The sequence below is a fragment of the Cervus elaphus genome, chromosome 7 (genome assembly GCF_910594005.1).
Source record: "Cervus elaphus chromosome 7, mCerEla1.1, whole genome shotgun sequence".
Lineage (NCBI taxonomy): Eukaryota > Metazoa > Chordata > Mammalia > Artiodactyla > Cervidae > Cervus > Cervus elaphus.
Genome location: NC_057821.1, coordinates 10,393,470 through 10,408,672, shown reverse-complemented (window position 1 = coordinate 10,408,672; position 15,203 = coordinate 10,393,470). Strand labels below are relative to the sequence as shown.

Here is a 15,203-nt window from a genome sequence, read left to right as displayed (position 1 = left end):
TTCCCGGGCTGACTGTGGCTGGTCAGCCCTGACCTAGGATGGCTGAAATGAGGAAATGTTCCCTTCAGATTAGGCCCTGTTTTTGGCAGTGGACAAGAGAGAAAACGGGGATTCACCTATGTGCTCTCAAGGTACTGTGAGGACAGCCAACATTCTCACCGTTTCAGGAGACAGAGGGAGCTAAATATAGCACACTTGGTCTTAGAAGAACATCCAAAGGGGGATTTGAGTTCCTTTAGCCCAGGGTTTCTCCTGATTGACTTCTTCTTTTTTTTTTTTTTCCTGATTGACTTCTTTAAAAAAAAAAAAGAATTACTTATTTGACTGAGCCGGGTCTTAGTTGCAGCTCTCAGGATCTTCAGTTGTGGTGTGTTAACTCTTAGTTTGGGCATGTGGAATCTAATTTCCTGATCACGGCCCGAACTGGGCCCCCTGCCCCTGTATTGGGAAGGTTAGCCCCTGGACCACCAGGGAAGTCCCTGATTGCTGTTTAAAGTGGAGCCTCGTTGGTGACAGAGCCAGGCCACCAGCAGACCTTTGCTGTGACCAGAAAAGCTGGAGGTCCTGGGTTCAGTTTCCAGTCTTGTAGCTAGACAGCCTCAGGATGGGGAAGCCCAGGCTCGGGGGTGTGTTTAAATAAACAGCCAGGCTTGCCTAGACAGCTTCTCTGATTTGCAACTGTTTGAATTTGTTAAAAATCCATATTTTGGAAGCCTCGTTATCTTAGAGGCTGAAGTGCTCTGAAGGGGTTCCTGAGAAGAGGACTGCCTGATTGGTGGGTGCAGATACTGGGCTGACAGTAGAACTGCTTTGTACTTCATAATTAAGATTTAGAATGATCAATTTCTTAGAAATTTTGAGCTTATTTTCCTGTGCTTCCATGTGGAAGAGACAGGGATCCTGACCTCAACAAGGAAAGACAGGTTCATTCAATCCTGCCCACAGTTTGAAGGACACATACTTCAATTTCTTACCTCCCCTTCCCCAGCCCCTGGTGGCCACTGATCTGCTTTCTACTTCAGTGGATTTTCTGACTCCAGATAAATGGAATCATAATATGAGGTCTTTTGTGACTGACTTCTGTCACTTAGTGTGTGTTTAAGATTCATCATATTGTAGTGTATTTCAGAACTTAATTCCTTTTTATGGCTATATAATATTCCATTATACAGATACATCAGGGGCTTCCCTGGTGGCTCAGATGATATAGAATCTGCCTGCAATGCAGAAGAGCTGGGTTCAACCCCTGGGTTGGGTAGGTCCCCTGGAGAAGGAAATGCAACCCACTCCAGTATTCTTGCCTGGAGAATTCCATGGACAGAGAAGCCTGGTGGGCTACAGTCTGTGGGGTTGCAAAGAGCTGGACATGACTGAGTGACTAACACTGTATAAATATATCAAGTGTTTATCTATTAGATGGACATTTGGATTATTTCACCTTCTGACTTTTGTGAACAGTGCTGCTGTGAATGCTTGTGTGCAAGTTTTTGTTTGGACACTTGTTTTCAGTGCTTTTGAGGATATACCCATATAGCCAAGAGTAGCATTGGTGGGTCACACGGTAATTATTTAGAAACTACTAAACTGTTTTCCACAGTGGCTGTACCACTTTATATTCCCATGAGCAATGTATGAGGGTTCCGATTTCTCCACATTTTCACCAACACTTGTTTTATTTTTTCTTTCTTTTTTTTAACTTATAGGCGTCTTAGTGGGTGTGAAGTAGAATCTCCCTGTGGTTTTGACTTGCATTTCCCTAATGGCTAGTGATGTCGAGCATTTTTTTATATGATAATTGGGCGTTTGTATATCTTTGGAGAAATGTCCGTTTTAGTCATTTGCCCGTGTTTGAATTGGGCTGTTTTGTTATTGTTGAGTTGTAGGAATTCTTTATATATTTTGGATACTAGATGCTTGTCAGATATGTAATTTGAAAATATTTTCTTTGATTCTGTGTGTAGTCCTTTCACTTTCTGTATCATGTTCTTTGCACAGAATTTTTAAAATATTTATTTGGCTGCCCCAGGTTTTAGTTGCAGCATGTGGGATCTAGGTCCCTGGCCAGGGACTGAACCTGGCCCCCTGCATTGGGATTGTAGAGTCTTAGCCACTGGACCACCAGTCTTAATTTTGATGAAGACTAATTTACCAGGTTTTCTTTTCATGAATTGTGCTTTGAGTGTCAAGTCTAAGAACTGTTTGTCCAGGCCTAGGTCCCAAAGATTTTCTCCTGTATTTTTCTGCTTTAAGTGTTATAGTTTTATGTTTGAAGTTAATTTTTATGTAAGATGTGAGACTTAGGTTAAAATACTGTTTTTTTCTTTTAACTATGGATATCCAATTGCTCCAGCATCATTTGTTGACAAGGCAACCTTTTCCTACGTTGAATTTCTTTTGCACCTTTGTTTAAAAAAAAATTAGGCATTTTTGCATGGGTCTCTCTTCTGTTCCACTGATCTGTGTATTTTTCTTTCTGCCATACCACACAATACTGATTGCTATAGCTGTATAGTAAGTCTTGAAAATTGGGTAGCCTGATTCCTCAGACTTTATTCTTTTTCAAAGTTATTTTGGCTCTTCTAATTCCTTTGCCTTCTATAGACTAATCTTGCCTATGTCTATAAAAACAACCATGCTGACATTTTGATAGGTATTATGTTAACCCATGTATCAATTTCCAAAGAATTGATATCTTTACTCTGTTGAATATTCCATGAATAGTACCTATCTCTCCAGTTACTTAAATCTTCTTTGAGTTCTTTCATTAGAATTGTGTAGTTTTCATCATACAAGTCCTGAACATATGTTATTAGAGTTATGCCTAATAATTTTATTTTTTTGAGTGATTGTAAGTGGTGTCTTATTTTTAACTGTGGTATCCACATGTTAATTTCTAGTATACAGAAATACAACTGATTTTTTGTTTGTTTTGGCTGCACCATCTATGGCTTGTGGGATCTTAGTTCCCTGACCAAGGGTTGAATTTTGAACCCAGGCCCTCAATGTGAAGTCCTGATCACTGGACTGCTAGGGTGTTCCCTTAACTCACTTATTCCAACATTTTTTTTTTTTGAGTAGGTTCCTTGGAATTTTCTTCATAGACAATCAAGGATTGTCTATGTGATCTATGTGTCTGTGTAATCTGGAAATAGGCACAGTTTTATTTCTTCCTTTCTGTTATGAATGCTTTTTATTTTCTTACCTTATAGCTCTGGTTAGAACTCTTATTTTAAGACTGGTAATAGTGGAGTCCTTTCCTTGTTCCCAGTCTTAGGGGGGAAACATTGTATTTCACCATTAAACATAATGTTGTAGGTTTTAAAAAAAATATTTATTTGGCTATGATGGGTCTTGGTTGAGGCATGCAGGCTCTTTAGTTGTGGCATGTGGGATCTAGTTGCATGACCAGGGATTGAACCCAGGTCCCCTGCACTGGAAGTATTGAGTCTTAGCCTCTAGACCACCAGGGAAATGCCCAATGTTGTAGATTTTTGAGGATGCTTTTTATCAGGTTGAAAAGTTCTCCTCTGTATTAGTTTTCCATTGCTACTGTAACAAAGTACTACAAGTTTAGTGCCTTGAGACAATGCACATCTATTATCCTACAGTTCTGAATGTGAGAAGTCCATAGTGGGTGTTACGGGCTAAAATGAAGGTGTAGGCAGAGCTGCATGAGGCTGAGGGATGTATTCGTTTCCTGTGGCTGCTGCAGCAGATGTCTACAAATGGAGTGGCTTGACAAAAGCAGAAAGAAATACTCTCACAGTTCTGGAGGCCAGAAACCAGAGATCAGTCTGTTGTGTTGAAAGAAGCATGCTGGCAGGGCTGTGTCCCCTTGGAGGCTCTGGGGGAGGATGCATGCCTTGTCCCTTTCAGCTCCTAGCGGCTGCTAGATTCCTTTGCCTGGGGCTCCATGGACACCTCAGGGTCACATGGTCATCTTCTGTGTGTATTTAATCTCCCTCTGTCTCTCTCTCATAAGGGTATTTGTCATTAGATTTAGGGCCCGAGATCCAACCAGTCCATCCTAAAGGAGATCAGTCCTGGGTGTTCATTGGAAGGACTGATGTTGAAGCTGAAACTCCAGTACTTTGGCCACCTGATGCGAAGAGTTTACTCATTGGAAAAGACCCTGATGCTGGGAGGGATTGGGGGCAGGAGGAGAAGGGGACGACAGAGGATGAGATGGCTGGATGGCATCACCGACTCGATGGACATGAGTTTGAGTAAACTCCAGGAGTTGGTGATGGACAGGGAGGCCTGGCATGCTGCGATTCATGGGGTCGCAGAGTCGGACACGACTGAGCGACTGAACTGAACATAATCCAGGATAATCTCCCATTTTAAGATCATTAACTTAATCACATAGGTAATGTTATGGATCGTGTCTCCCCCACCCCACCACCAAGTCCCTACATTGAGTCCAAATCCCCCCATACCTCATCTGTAAACAGGGTCACTGTGGGTGTAATTATTTAATGTGAGGTTAGACTGGAGTTGTGTGGACCTCAGATCCAATCTGTCTGGTGTCCTTATGAAAAGACGTGTCACATGAAGAGACAAATACAGAAGTACAGCAATGTAAAGAATCAGGGAGAATGCCATCTGCTTCAGGCTACCAGAAGCTGGAAAACAGGCGTGGGACACATTCTCCTTCACAGCCCTTAGAGGAAACCAACTCGACTGCCGCCTTGATTCCAGACTTAGAGACTTCAGGTAAAATAAATGTCCTGTCTGTTTAAGCCCCAGTTTGTGGTGCTCTGTTATGGCAGCCCTGGGAAACTAATACAGAAACATTTATAGGTTCCAGCATTAATAACCAGGACCTAGTATCTTTGGGTGGCCATTATTTGGTCTCCCACCAAGGAAGAACTTATTTCCTTGACTTTTTCCAGTTCTAGAGACAGTGCACATTCCTTGGCTGGTAGCTGCTTCCTCCAGCTTCTTAGCAGTTGCTAAACCATCACTTCCATCATATCTCCTCTCTCTCTTTGACCCTCCTCACCTCTTTTTTAATAGTCCTGGTGATTACACTGGGCCGTTCTAGATAATCCAGGATAACCTCCCCATCTCAAGACCCTTGATCTTGATCACACTAGCGAAGTATCTTCTGCCACATAAGGTAACATATTCACAAGTTCTGTTGATTAATTAGGATGTGGGCATCTTTGTTGTTGTTGCTGAGCCACTCAGTCTTATCCAGCTCTCTTTTGACTCCATGGACTGTAGTCTACCAGGCTCCTCTGTCCATGGAATTTCTGAGACAAGAATACTGGAGTGGGTTGCCATTTACTTCTCCAGATCTTCCTGACTGAGGGATTGAACCCAAGTCTCCTGCATTGGCAGGATTCTTTACCACTGAACAACCAGAGAAGCCTGGGGACATCTTCAGGGATCTCTTGTTCACCCTCTATTTCCATTTTTATAAATCTTTTAAAAATCATGAATGGGTGTTGAATTTTGTTAAATATTTTTCTGCATCAGTTGATGTGATTTTTCTTCTTTAGCTCATTAATATGCCTTATTACATTGCTTGACCTTCAAATATTGGTCAGCCTTGCACCCCTGGAATGAACATCATTTGGTTATGATGTAAAATTCTTTTTATATGTATCTGAATTCTATTGGCTAACATTTGTTACAGATTTTTTATGCTTCTATTCATGAGAGTGCTATTAGTGTATAGTTCTCTTTTTTTGTATCTCTTTTGTTGGTTTTGGCATCAGGATAATATTAGCTCATAGAATGAATGAATTAGGAGCCATTCCTCCTCTTCTGTTTTCTGAAACAAATTGTGTAGAATCGATATTAATTCTTCTTTAAACATTTGGTAGAATTCTTCAGTGAAATCATCTGGGCTTAGGTTTTTTTTTTTTTAAATTATGGATTCAGGTTTTAATGATGGATTAAAATTATTTGTTTCACATGGGTGAGTTGTGACTATGTTTTTTGAGGAATTGGTCTGTAGTGTGGAGTTGTTAAATGTATGTGTTTAGAGTTATAGTATTCTGTTATTAATCCTTCTGATGTCTGCAGGGTCTGTAGCAACAGCCATTGTTTCATCCCTGATGTTGGTAGTCTGTCTTTTTTTCCTTTTTTTTCCTCTGTTAGTCTCTGATACAAAACTACAGATTTGTCAATTTTATTGATCATTTCATAAAACAAGCTCTTTGTTTCATTGATGCTTCCCTATTTTCTGTTTTCGTTTATTATTTCCTTCTTGCTTTGGGTTTATATTGCTCTTCTTTTTTTTTTAGGTTCTTGAGGGTAGAAGCGTAGATTATCAATTTAAGCCTTTTCCTTTTTCCCTATGCATTTACTGCTGTGAATGTCCTTCATTACCCTTCCCCACAAATCTGGATATGTTGTATATTCATATTCATTCAATTTAATGTTTATTTTGATTTCCCTGGAGATTTCTCTTTGACTCTTAGATTACTTACATTGTGTTATTTCCAAGTGTTTTAGAGAATTTTCTGTTATCTTTCTGTTACTGATTTTCTATTTTGATTCTGTTGTGTTTCAGGAACACACTGTTTATTATTTTAGTTCTTTTAAATATGTTGAGCTTTATTTTATGGCCCAGGATATGGTTTACCTTGGTATATGTTCCAAGAGCACTTGAAAAAAAAGCTCACCCTGCTGTCATTGGTCAGAATATTCTGTACTGTCGGTGAGATCCTGCTGGTTGATGGTGGTGTGTTCTACATCCTTGCTGATTTTCTCTCTAGTTGTTCTCCAGTTGTTGACAGAGTTTCCAGCTGAGTTGAATCTTCAACTCTATATTTGTTGTACTAGTCTGCTCAGGCTGCTATAATAATGTACCATAGAAATTTATTTTTCACAGTTCTAAAGGCTACAAAGTCCCAGATCAAGGTCTGGCAGCGTCATTTTCTGGTGAGGACTCTCTTCCTGATTTGTAGACAGTCACCTTCTTGCTACTTTTTCACATGGCCTTTCCTTGGTGCCTGTGTGCACCTTTATGCTGTGTTAGGGCTTAAGTCTGCCAATTAATTTTTTATTTTTTAGTTATTCTGTTTTCATTTTTCTGTTCTTCCTATCTCCCTGTGAGTTTCTTGAAAACATTTAAAAATTCCATTTCTGTTTCTCTTTCTCTGTCTTCCTGTTCTTATAAGGCCAGTAACCCTACTGAATTAAGATTCCACCCTTACGACCCAACTTAACTTTAATTACCTCCTAAAAGTCCTATCTCCAAATACAGTAAATTGGAAGTTAAGGCTTCAACATACAAATTTTGAAGGGACACAGTTCAGCCCAGAGCATTTGTGAATTTGTTTCCCTTTTCAACTCAGTTTTTACTTCACATATTTTATTGCTGTGTTGTTTGGTACACATACATTCAGGATATGTCTTCTTGGTGCACTGACCTTTTATGATTATATGGTACCCTCTTCTCTCTTATGATTTTCTTTGCTCTTGAAAGGTTGTTGCTGAGTCGTGAAAAATGCTGGCATCCTTGGCCTCTGGGGGAGAGGAATTCAATCCAGGGGACTTACCTGGTGGCTCAGATGGTAAAGAGTCTGCCTACAATGTGGGAGACCTGGGTGCGATCCCTGGGTCAGGAAGATCCCCTGCAGAAGGAAATGGCAACCCACTCCAGTATTCTTGCCTGGAAAATCCCATGGACAGAGGAGCATGCATGGTAGGCTACAATCCGTGGGGTTGCAAAGAGTTGGACACTACTGAATGACTTCACTTTCACGTAGTTCATTAACATAGCTTAAGAAAAACATTTCCATAAGAAAAACCACATTGGTTAGCTCAAGGTTTGAGAAAAGTTAAGTTCAGGTGGAACCAGGTGTCGTCATGGCAACACAGAATTTTAAAAGAAACCTCCTTTTAATTTTGTATAAAGAAGGGAAAGAAAAATACTGACACTTGTAGTTTGTTTCCTCTTGCCGCTTAAGAGAGAGAGAAAAAATGTCTGACACTTGCAGCCTATTTCCTCAGTTTGGAGACCCCTAGCCTTCCTGCCTGTTCCCCTCTCAGTCTGAAGTCTACTTCATAAGATATCAACATAGCCACTGTTTTCTTTTGATTAATGTTTGTATTATATATATATCTTTTTCCATCCTTTTTTGTTAACCTGCCTATATTATTGGTATTTGAAGTGGGTTTCTTATGTAGTTGGTTCATTTAAAAAAATCTCCTTCAGTCTTTTAATTGATGTTTTTAGACCATTTAAATTTAGTGTAATTATGTTATGTTAGGGCTTAAGTCTGCCAATTAATTTTTAATTTTCTAGTAGTTATTCTGTTTTCATTTTTCTGTTCTCTTTCCTATCTCCCTGTTTCTTGAAAACATTAAAAAAAATTTGTTTCTTTTATAGTGTTTGTAAGTTTATCTCCTTGAATAACTTTTTTAGTGTTTGCTCCAGCTATTATATATATACATAACTGTCCATAGTCTATTGGCGTCATTGTTTACCAGTTCAACTAAAGTATAGAAATCTTCTTGCTTTATATCTCCTCACCCTCCTCATTTATAAAATTGTTTTTAAATACTTCCTCTACTTGCATTTAGAACATTAAACAGTGCTAGGATTTTGCTTCAACCATCAAACATAATTTAGAAAACTCAGTAGGAGAGGGCAAGTCTGTTGTATTTACCCATGTTTTTGCTTAATGCTTATCCTTCCTGATGTTTCAAGGTTCATTTTTTTTCCTTTTTCATTTCCTTTCTATGTAGAGAAGTTTCACCATTCTTTTAGGGTAGGTCTGCTGATGAATAAGTTCCTCAGTTTTCCTTCATCTGAGAATGTCTTGATTTTTCTTCACTCCTGAAGGGTATTTTTGCAGGGTATAGAATTCTGGGTTCACAGTTCTTTTCTTTCAGCACTGGAAAAATACACTACTTCCTCCTGGACTCCACAGTTCTGCTGACGGGTCAACTGTCCGTCATTCAAATTATTTATCCCGGATAGGTAAGATGTAATTTTTCTCTTGCTGCTTTTAAGAATTTTTCTTTTGTCTTTCATATTCAGAAAATTAATTGTGATGGCATGGATTTCTTTTTGTCTGGCTTGGGGTGTGCTCAGCTTTTTGATTCTGTAGGTTTATGAGAAGTTTTCAGCCATTATTGCATGGAAGTCTCTTTCAGCTCCACCCACTTTCTCTCCTTCTCGGACTCTGCTGACATATGTGTTTGATCTTTTGTTAGGTCCCTGAGACTCCTTTTTTTTTTTTTTAAAGTCTATTTTCTCTGTTCGTCTAATTAGGTAATTTCTATTGTTCTATTCTCTAGCTTGTGGATTCTTCTCTTTCTTGTTTATTCTGCTCTTGAGCCCATCCACTGAGATCTTTATTTTGGTTCCTGTTAGGAGCAACCACCTAATTGCTGGGTGACTGCAAGTTCCAAGCTAGGCCTCCTCTAATGCCACCCCAGTGGGTGTTAGGGCACCTGATACATGGTGAGGAGGGACATCTGGGCTCACCACTTGGCCTTTGCTGGCCTGTGGAAGGAGGGGCCAGTTTTTCTTCTGTGATGCTTGGATGAATTAGAGCAGTTCATGTCTAAAAGCTGTCTTGCCGGGCTGCATTTTTCTTGTCCTCTGAGAGCAGGCTTTTGTTTGGGCTTTGTACCCACTGGTATGTCTGCCAGGGTTTTAATTATACTTGCAAGAAGAATAGGGGGAAAGTCTGTCTACTCGATCTTCCTGGAAGTGGAAGTTGATTTACTTTTGATAGCTGTTGTCAAGTTGTCCTTCGTTACATGTGGTGCAAAGATTGTTCTCAGTCATTTTTTTAATGATGCATTTTGCTTTGCAGAAATGTTTTTTATGTAGTTGAATATGTAAATCCTTAAGAAAGTGAACTCAGTTATGTAACATGTTTGGAAAGACCTTTCTCATACCAAGATTATGAAAAAAACTTTTTCTTCTAGCTTTGTTGGTTTTTGTTTTTTAACATTTAAACATGTGAACCATCTGGAATTAATTTTGGTATAAGTAGCAATATAAATCTCCCTGCACTGTTCCCACCACCCCCACAGCTACCCGCTTGTCCCAGCTCCATTTACTGAATGATGGATATTTTATGGTGTTAAGGAAATTCTCTAATTTGGTACATGCTTGTTTATAACTGTTTGTAATAGCCAGTCCTGAGAAGAGCAGTCACAGAGCTTCAGGGGCTGTGCTGGGCAGTGGAGTTGAGACCCCACAGCTGCTGGTTCTGACGGCCAAGGCTGTGGGCTGAGAAGGCCCGCTGGCCCGTCCACTGGATGGGGACCTGGACCCTTGCGGAGTTGGAGGCCAGAGGCACCAAGGCCAGCGCCGTCACTGCACCTTCCGTCCTGACAGCCCCACAGCCTGGGTGACTGGTCCATGCCACATCTGTGAGAGGGGGACTGACTGGTGTGGATGGGGCACCAGGGCATGTGGGGGCCTGATCTGGGGCCCACGATGCAAGCATGGGCATTGGAGGCAGTGCCCAATTCCTGGCCCCTGTTTCTGTCTCCAGGTCCCGAGGAGCAGGGGGCAGAGATGGGAGCATGGACCGATGTGTTGTGGGATGTGTCCCTCCACCCCTACTGTGAGGCCGCCCCACCACCCTCGTGCCTCTCTCTGCAGTCCAGCTCTGGCTCCTCCTCGGTCAAGTGCAGTGTGGTCTGTGGCCTGGCAGGCCTGGGTGCCCGACACAAACTAGGGCAGCTGGACATCACTGGGCTAGAGGGTCTCTAGGTTCCTCTCTGGCTGGCCCTGGGTGGGCATTTTAACCTCTCTGAGCCTCAGTTTCCTCCAATGGCAATACCCAGGCAGGGGTGAGGGCTGATGGGACGGTTGTTGGGGTCGTCAGTGTTGTCTGTCTTTCCAACGCTCTCTTGACCAGCAGCCCAGGAACCAGCCGGCTTGGTGAGTCCCTCCCATCGCCACAGCTCAGGATGTCTGGAGAGCCTCGTCGTGTGCCCTTGTCTGTGTAAAACTTTGCCTCCACAATCGAATGCATTCCTGAAGGAGACTTTCCTTCCAGAACTCTCCACTCCCATCTGGCCTGATAACCCTGGCATTCAGTCGCATCTGTGGGTGACCAGCACAGACCCTGCTCGGCGTTCAGACCAGCCGAACCTGAGGAGGGGAAGGTGACCGCAGGGCCCTCACACCAGAGCAGGGTCAATGCTGACCAGCAGCCCTTTCTGTTGGAGAGTGCCAGGTGGAGCTGGTTCCCCAGACTGGTGCCAGCCAAGCAGAGTGGATCCTCATTACCACCCTGAGCCAGCGGCTGCCTGTGCCCGCGCTTCTGCCGGAAAACCGTCAGGAAACGTTCCAACTCAGACTCCACAACGTAAGGCTGGTTTCATGTCGCTTCTCATTTATTAATTCATCTGTTCTAAGTTGTACAGTTACGAAAATAACAAAACCAAAGCCAAGAGCCCAGGAATATTTACATTCTCTCGTGTAGTGAGGTCAGTCTATGCTGTTGCACAGGGCGGTTACGTTTGGTACCACAAGGTGTTCGCAATTTAGACAAAACCGGACAGATTAACAATTGTATGTACAGTAAAATAGAAGGGGAAGTCATTCAAGTATCAAAATACAGAGACAAAGATTAAATAACATTTTATTACATTTCAGTCCCATTGCCACACCGTTAGCAACAACACTTTGTGAACTGCGTCTGACGGTCGTCCTGCAGGCCCAGGCCCCCCTACACAGGCTGAGGGCAGACAGGCCTGCTCAGCCCCAGGCTTCTGGAGGGACTCCCCAGAGCTGCAGCTGGAGGCCCTGGAGGGGTGTGAGCATCGCAGAGGCAGAGCCTGTCTGGAGGGAAGCCCCACTCGCTTGGAGCAGCTGCGAGGAGGAGGGCGGAGCAGAGAGCCCGCAGCCCTGCAGGTACTAACCCCTCTTGAGTCCCACCTGAAGGGCCTGCATGATTCAGAACAGGGCTGCGCTCGCGTGCAGAAGCGAGGCTTCTCCATGTGAAGCCTGTCCTCAATGTTATAATATTTCTTTGTAGGGAAGGGAGAGTACCTGTCCCAGAGGAGGAGTAAAAAAGATCTAGCCCCTCCCTTTTTGACTACTGAGAAATAAACCAATCTCAAAACAAAATCCAGAGCCGATTAGCCAAGGCTTTCCAATATGAAAACACCCTGAATAAATAAAGAAGATATAGCAGCTTCAAGAGGAGGAGACACCTACCTAGGACATAAAAACAAACAAAAAACAGCTTGAGGAACTCATCATAGTGTCTACAGTTTTCTTTGTGGATCCACCGCCCACCACGAGGGGCCTACTTAGAGGAGACCGGCCTTCCTCAGGAGGAAGAGGGCACAGAACATGTGCTGTGGCCAGACTGCAGTCTCCCCACACAGCTTGGGCTCCTTGTCCATCCCTGGAAGAAGGAGGGGCTGAATACTGCACAGTAGAACCCTCAGGCCCTGGGAGCAGCAGGACATGAAGTCAGATTTCTGGTGTTGAGGTCCTTGTTAGTACCGAAAGGGCAGGACCACCTGTCTCCATCCCAGAGTAAGGGTGACCCCCTGGGCCTGTGGTGTGGACGGTGCAGGGAACCCATGGGGGCCCCGACTCAGGTCAGCAGAACACGTGGTCCTGCTCCCTGCCCCCCCTACCCCGGGAGCTCCCGGCCAGGGGGTGGGGTGCTGCCAAGGCCTTGGACTACTGACCCCAGGACCCACTGCACCGCCCCAGCAAAGCGGGGCAGCTTGCTTGGAGAGGGAAGGCTCTGCTCTGGGAGCTGCTAGACAAGCAGCTGACCTGGCCCAGCCGCAAGGAATGAGTCCCTTCCATCCTACCGCCTCCAGGAGGGGCGACGCAACCAAAGGCCAGCAGGATGGCTCAGGCGGTGGCAGTGCCGGCCCTGGAAGCCACGCTGCGGGAGCAAACTGCCTCTGCGACCAGCCTTCTCCGCCCTCAGAGCCTGGGGTGAGCCCAGAGCTGAAAGGACGACAGTCAGACCAGAGTGAGTCCTAAATCACACACAACTGATTAGATAAATCACACACCGGATAGGCAGGCAGACCTACCCGGCCTCAGCTGACCTACCCGTTAATGCCCAAAACACACACAGCTGCTTCCTCTCCTTTCTGATCTGAGTAGGCCGGCCTGAGGTCACTGGCGGGCCCATGGCCTGCAGCCCAGGGCGGTGCTCTGACCACGGCAGCCTGCTCGTCCTCCGCCTGGCCCGACCTCCACGCTCCGCCCGCCGGGTACGGAGTGGAAGCCGCCACAGCCGTGCTCGGCTCCAGGCGAGGATGAGAAGCCGCGTGTGGCTCAGAAAGGAGCGGTGGCAGTCGGGCTGACTCGGTTCACCCAGCGCCCTCTCTTGGAGCTGCCCACGCGCGCCCACGCCCCGGCCTGAGGACAGAGGCCCGCTGCCCTCTGACAGCATGGCAACTGGTCTAAAGATTGGCAGTTTAACCTAGAGGTTTGAGCCAAGTGTTAAAAGGTAATTTTATAAAAAAATCTTTTTCTATTAAAAACCATTTTCTAGACAAGTCACTTCTAGGGCCTCTGGAGTCCCAGTCTCATCTGCTAGAGGTTGGAGGGCTGCTTGGCACCGGGACAGGGCTCCCTCAACGAGGCCTGGCGGCGGGCCCGGGCCCACAGCAGGAAGGAGTCCTGCGGGCGGAGGTGGGCCTGGGTCTCCAATGCAGGTGAAGCGGCGGTGGCAGCGGCGGTGGCGGGAGCCTGCGCTCCTCACGGCTGTTTCTGCAACACAGTCGGTTCCTCGGTGGCTCAGCTTGGCAGAAGCAAACACAACGGGGGGAGGAAAAGGTTAACCAGAGGGGCTGCACACAGTGGGGGAGACGAAGAGGAAAGAGGGAGGCAGAACAGAAGGCCCCTCGTGGCCTCCCCGAGCACCCTCCGTGGCTCAGACGTCTGCTCGGAAGGCACGAGGGCGGGAGGCAGGAGACCCACCTTGGCTTGTCCACCGGGTTTGGCTCTACAGGAACCGCCGCCACTGAGCGGCGGGGCTCCCGGGTCGCACTCCGAGCTGAGCTTCCCCCCATGGAACCGCGGCTCTCCTCCCGCCACCTAAGCTACCCGCCCCAAGGGCGCCGGCCTCCACAGCCTCCGCGCCGCCTTCCCCGCTGCGGACTGCCCTGATCCCCACGCCACGGAGAAGCGTCAGCAAGCACTGCCCAGCCCAGGTCCCTGTCCTCGAGCGGCGCCGTCCTGACAGGAGAAGGTGCAGGGCACTGACCCCCTCCTGTGGGTCCCACAGGGGGGCCTTCCTCTTCCGCCCGCCTGACACTCCCCGGCCAAGGCGTGAGGAGCCATCCCACTCCATGCAGCTCAACATCCCCGAGACAAAGACTCCAGGCGCTCAGAGCCCCAGGCTTTAGAGCCAGGCACGTGCCCCTGGGCCCTCACAGAGCGTGCTGACCCCGGCCCAGCCTCATCGCTGAGCGGAGGGTCTCGCAGCAGGAAGACAGGCCGCAGGCCAACGCGAGCGGCGTACAGGGGCCCTGGGCCCAGGCGGTCACAGTGGTTGGTTGTGTCGGGAGAGGCGAGGCGAGCTCGCGGGAGCGTGTGACTCGGAAGCTGGGAGAGGAGCCGCAGGGAGCCCCGCCCCATCAGAGGCGCGGCCTCCGGTGTCGGGATCCCGCGTGCCCGCCCGCCGACGCCCTCCCGCCGCCCCGCCTCAAAGGCAACTCGCCCCCCTGCCAAGCCGTCCTCGACCAAGGGGGGGATTCACAGTGTCCGGTGGCGGGGGTGAGCTGCCGCCGGGAGGGGAGGCCGGGGCGGGCGTGGGGCCTCGGCCCCAGCGGTGGAAGGAGAGCTGAGAAGAGCAGGGAGGCGGCGGAAGGCACGTGAGAGTGGCGGAGGCGGGGCGGGTGCTTAGAAGATAGTGGTCTCGTACTTGGTGCTGAGGCTCCGCTTGGAGTCCGGCTTGGGGTCCACGACCCAGGAGACGCTGGCGTGGGACTGGGCGTCGGCGTCCGTGTCGGGTGGCTCCAGCTGCCAAGGAGGAGGGGGCAGGGTCAGAGGGGCCGCCCTGGCCTCCGTGTCCCCGGGGTGCCCTGTTCTCCGCCAGAGCGCCGGCTCCCCGGGTGAGGAGCAGGAGCGGCACCTCGCGGGAGCGTCCCAGGAGGCGGTCTCTGGGGGGCGTGGAACGGCTGGGGTCCCTGGGCCTGCCCGAGTGTCGGGCCCTTGGTCCAGGGCGGTTCCTGGCGCAGGAAGCGGGGAGGGGGTTTGGAAAACCCAAACTGTGGGGCCAGAGAGC

The 15,203-nt window shown here is 47.0% G+C and overlaps 1 protein-coding gene across 7 annotated transcripts in view; it reads right to left on the bottom strand.

Moving 5' to 3' along the window:
* Positions 1–11,305: 11,305 nt before the first annotated feature.
* Positions 11,306–15,203, bottom strand: part of ANKS1A (ankyrin repeat and sterile alpha motif domain containing 1A) — a 163,913-nt gene continuing 160,015 nt past the window's right edge. For 4 of the 7 annotated variants that reach the window (XM_043907230.1, XM_043907234.1, XM_043907228.1 and 1 more), the window contains one exon: positions 11,306–14,938. In XM_043907230.1, coding sequence (XP_043763165.1) covers positions 14,819–14,938 — 120 coding nt within the window. In that variant the 3' untranslated portion in view covers positions 11,306–14,818. The remainder of the gene's footprint in view (positions 14,939–15,203) is intronic. The other 3 variants (XM_043907229.1, XM_043907233.1, XM_043907231.1) reach the window with 1 other exon arrangement.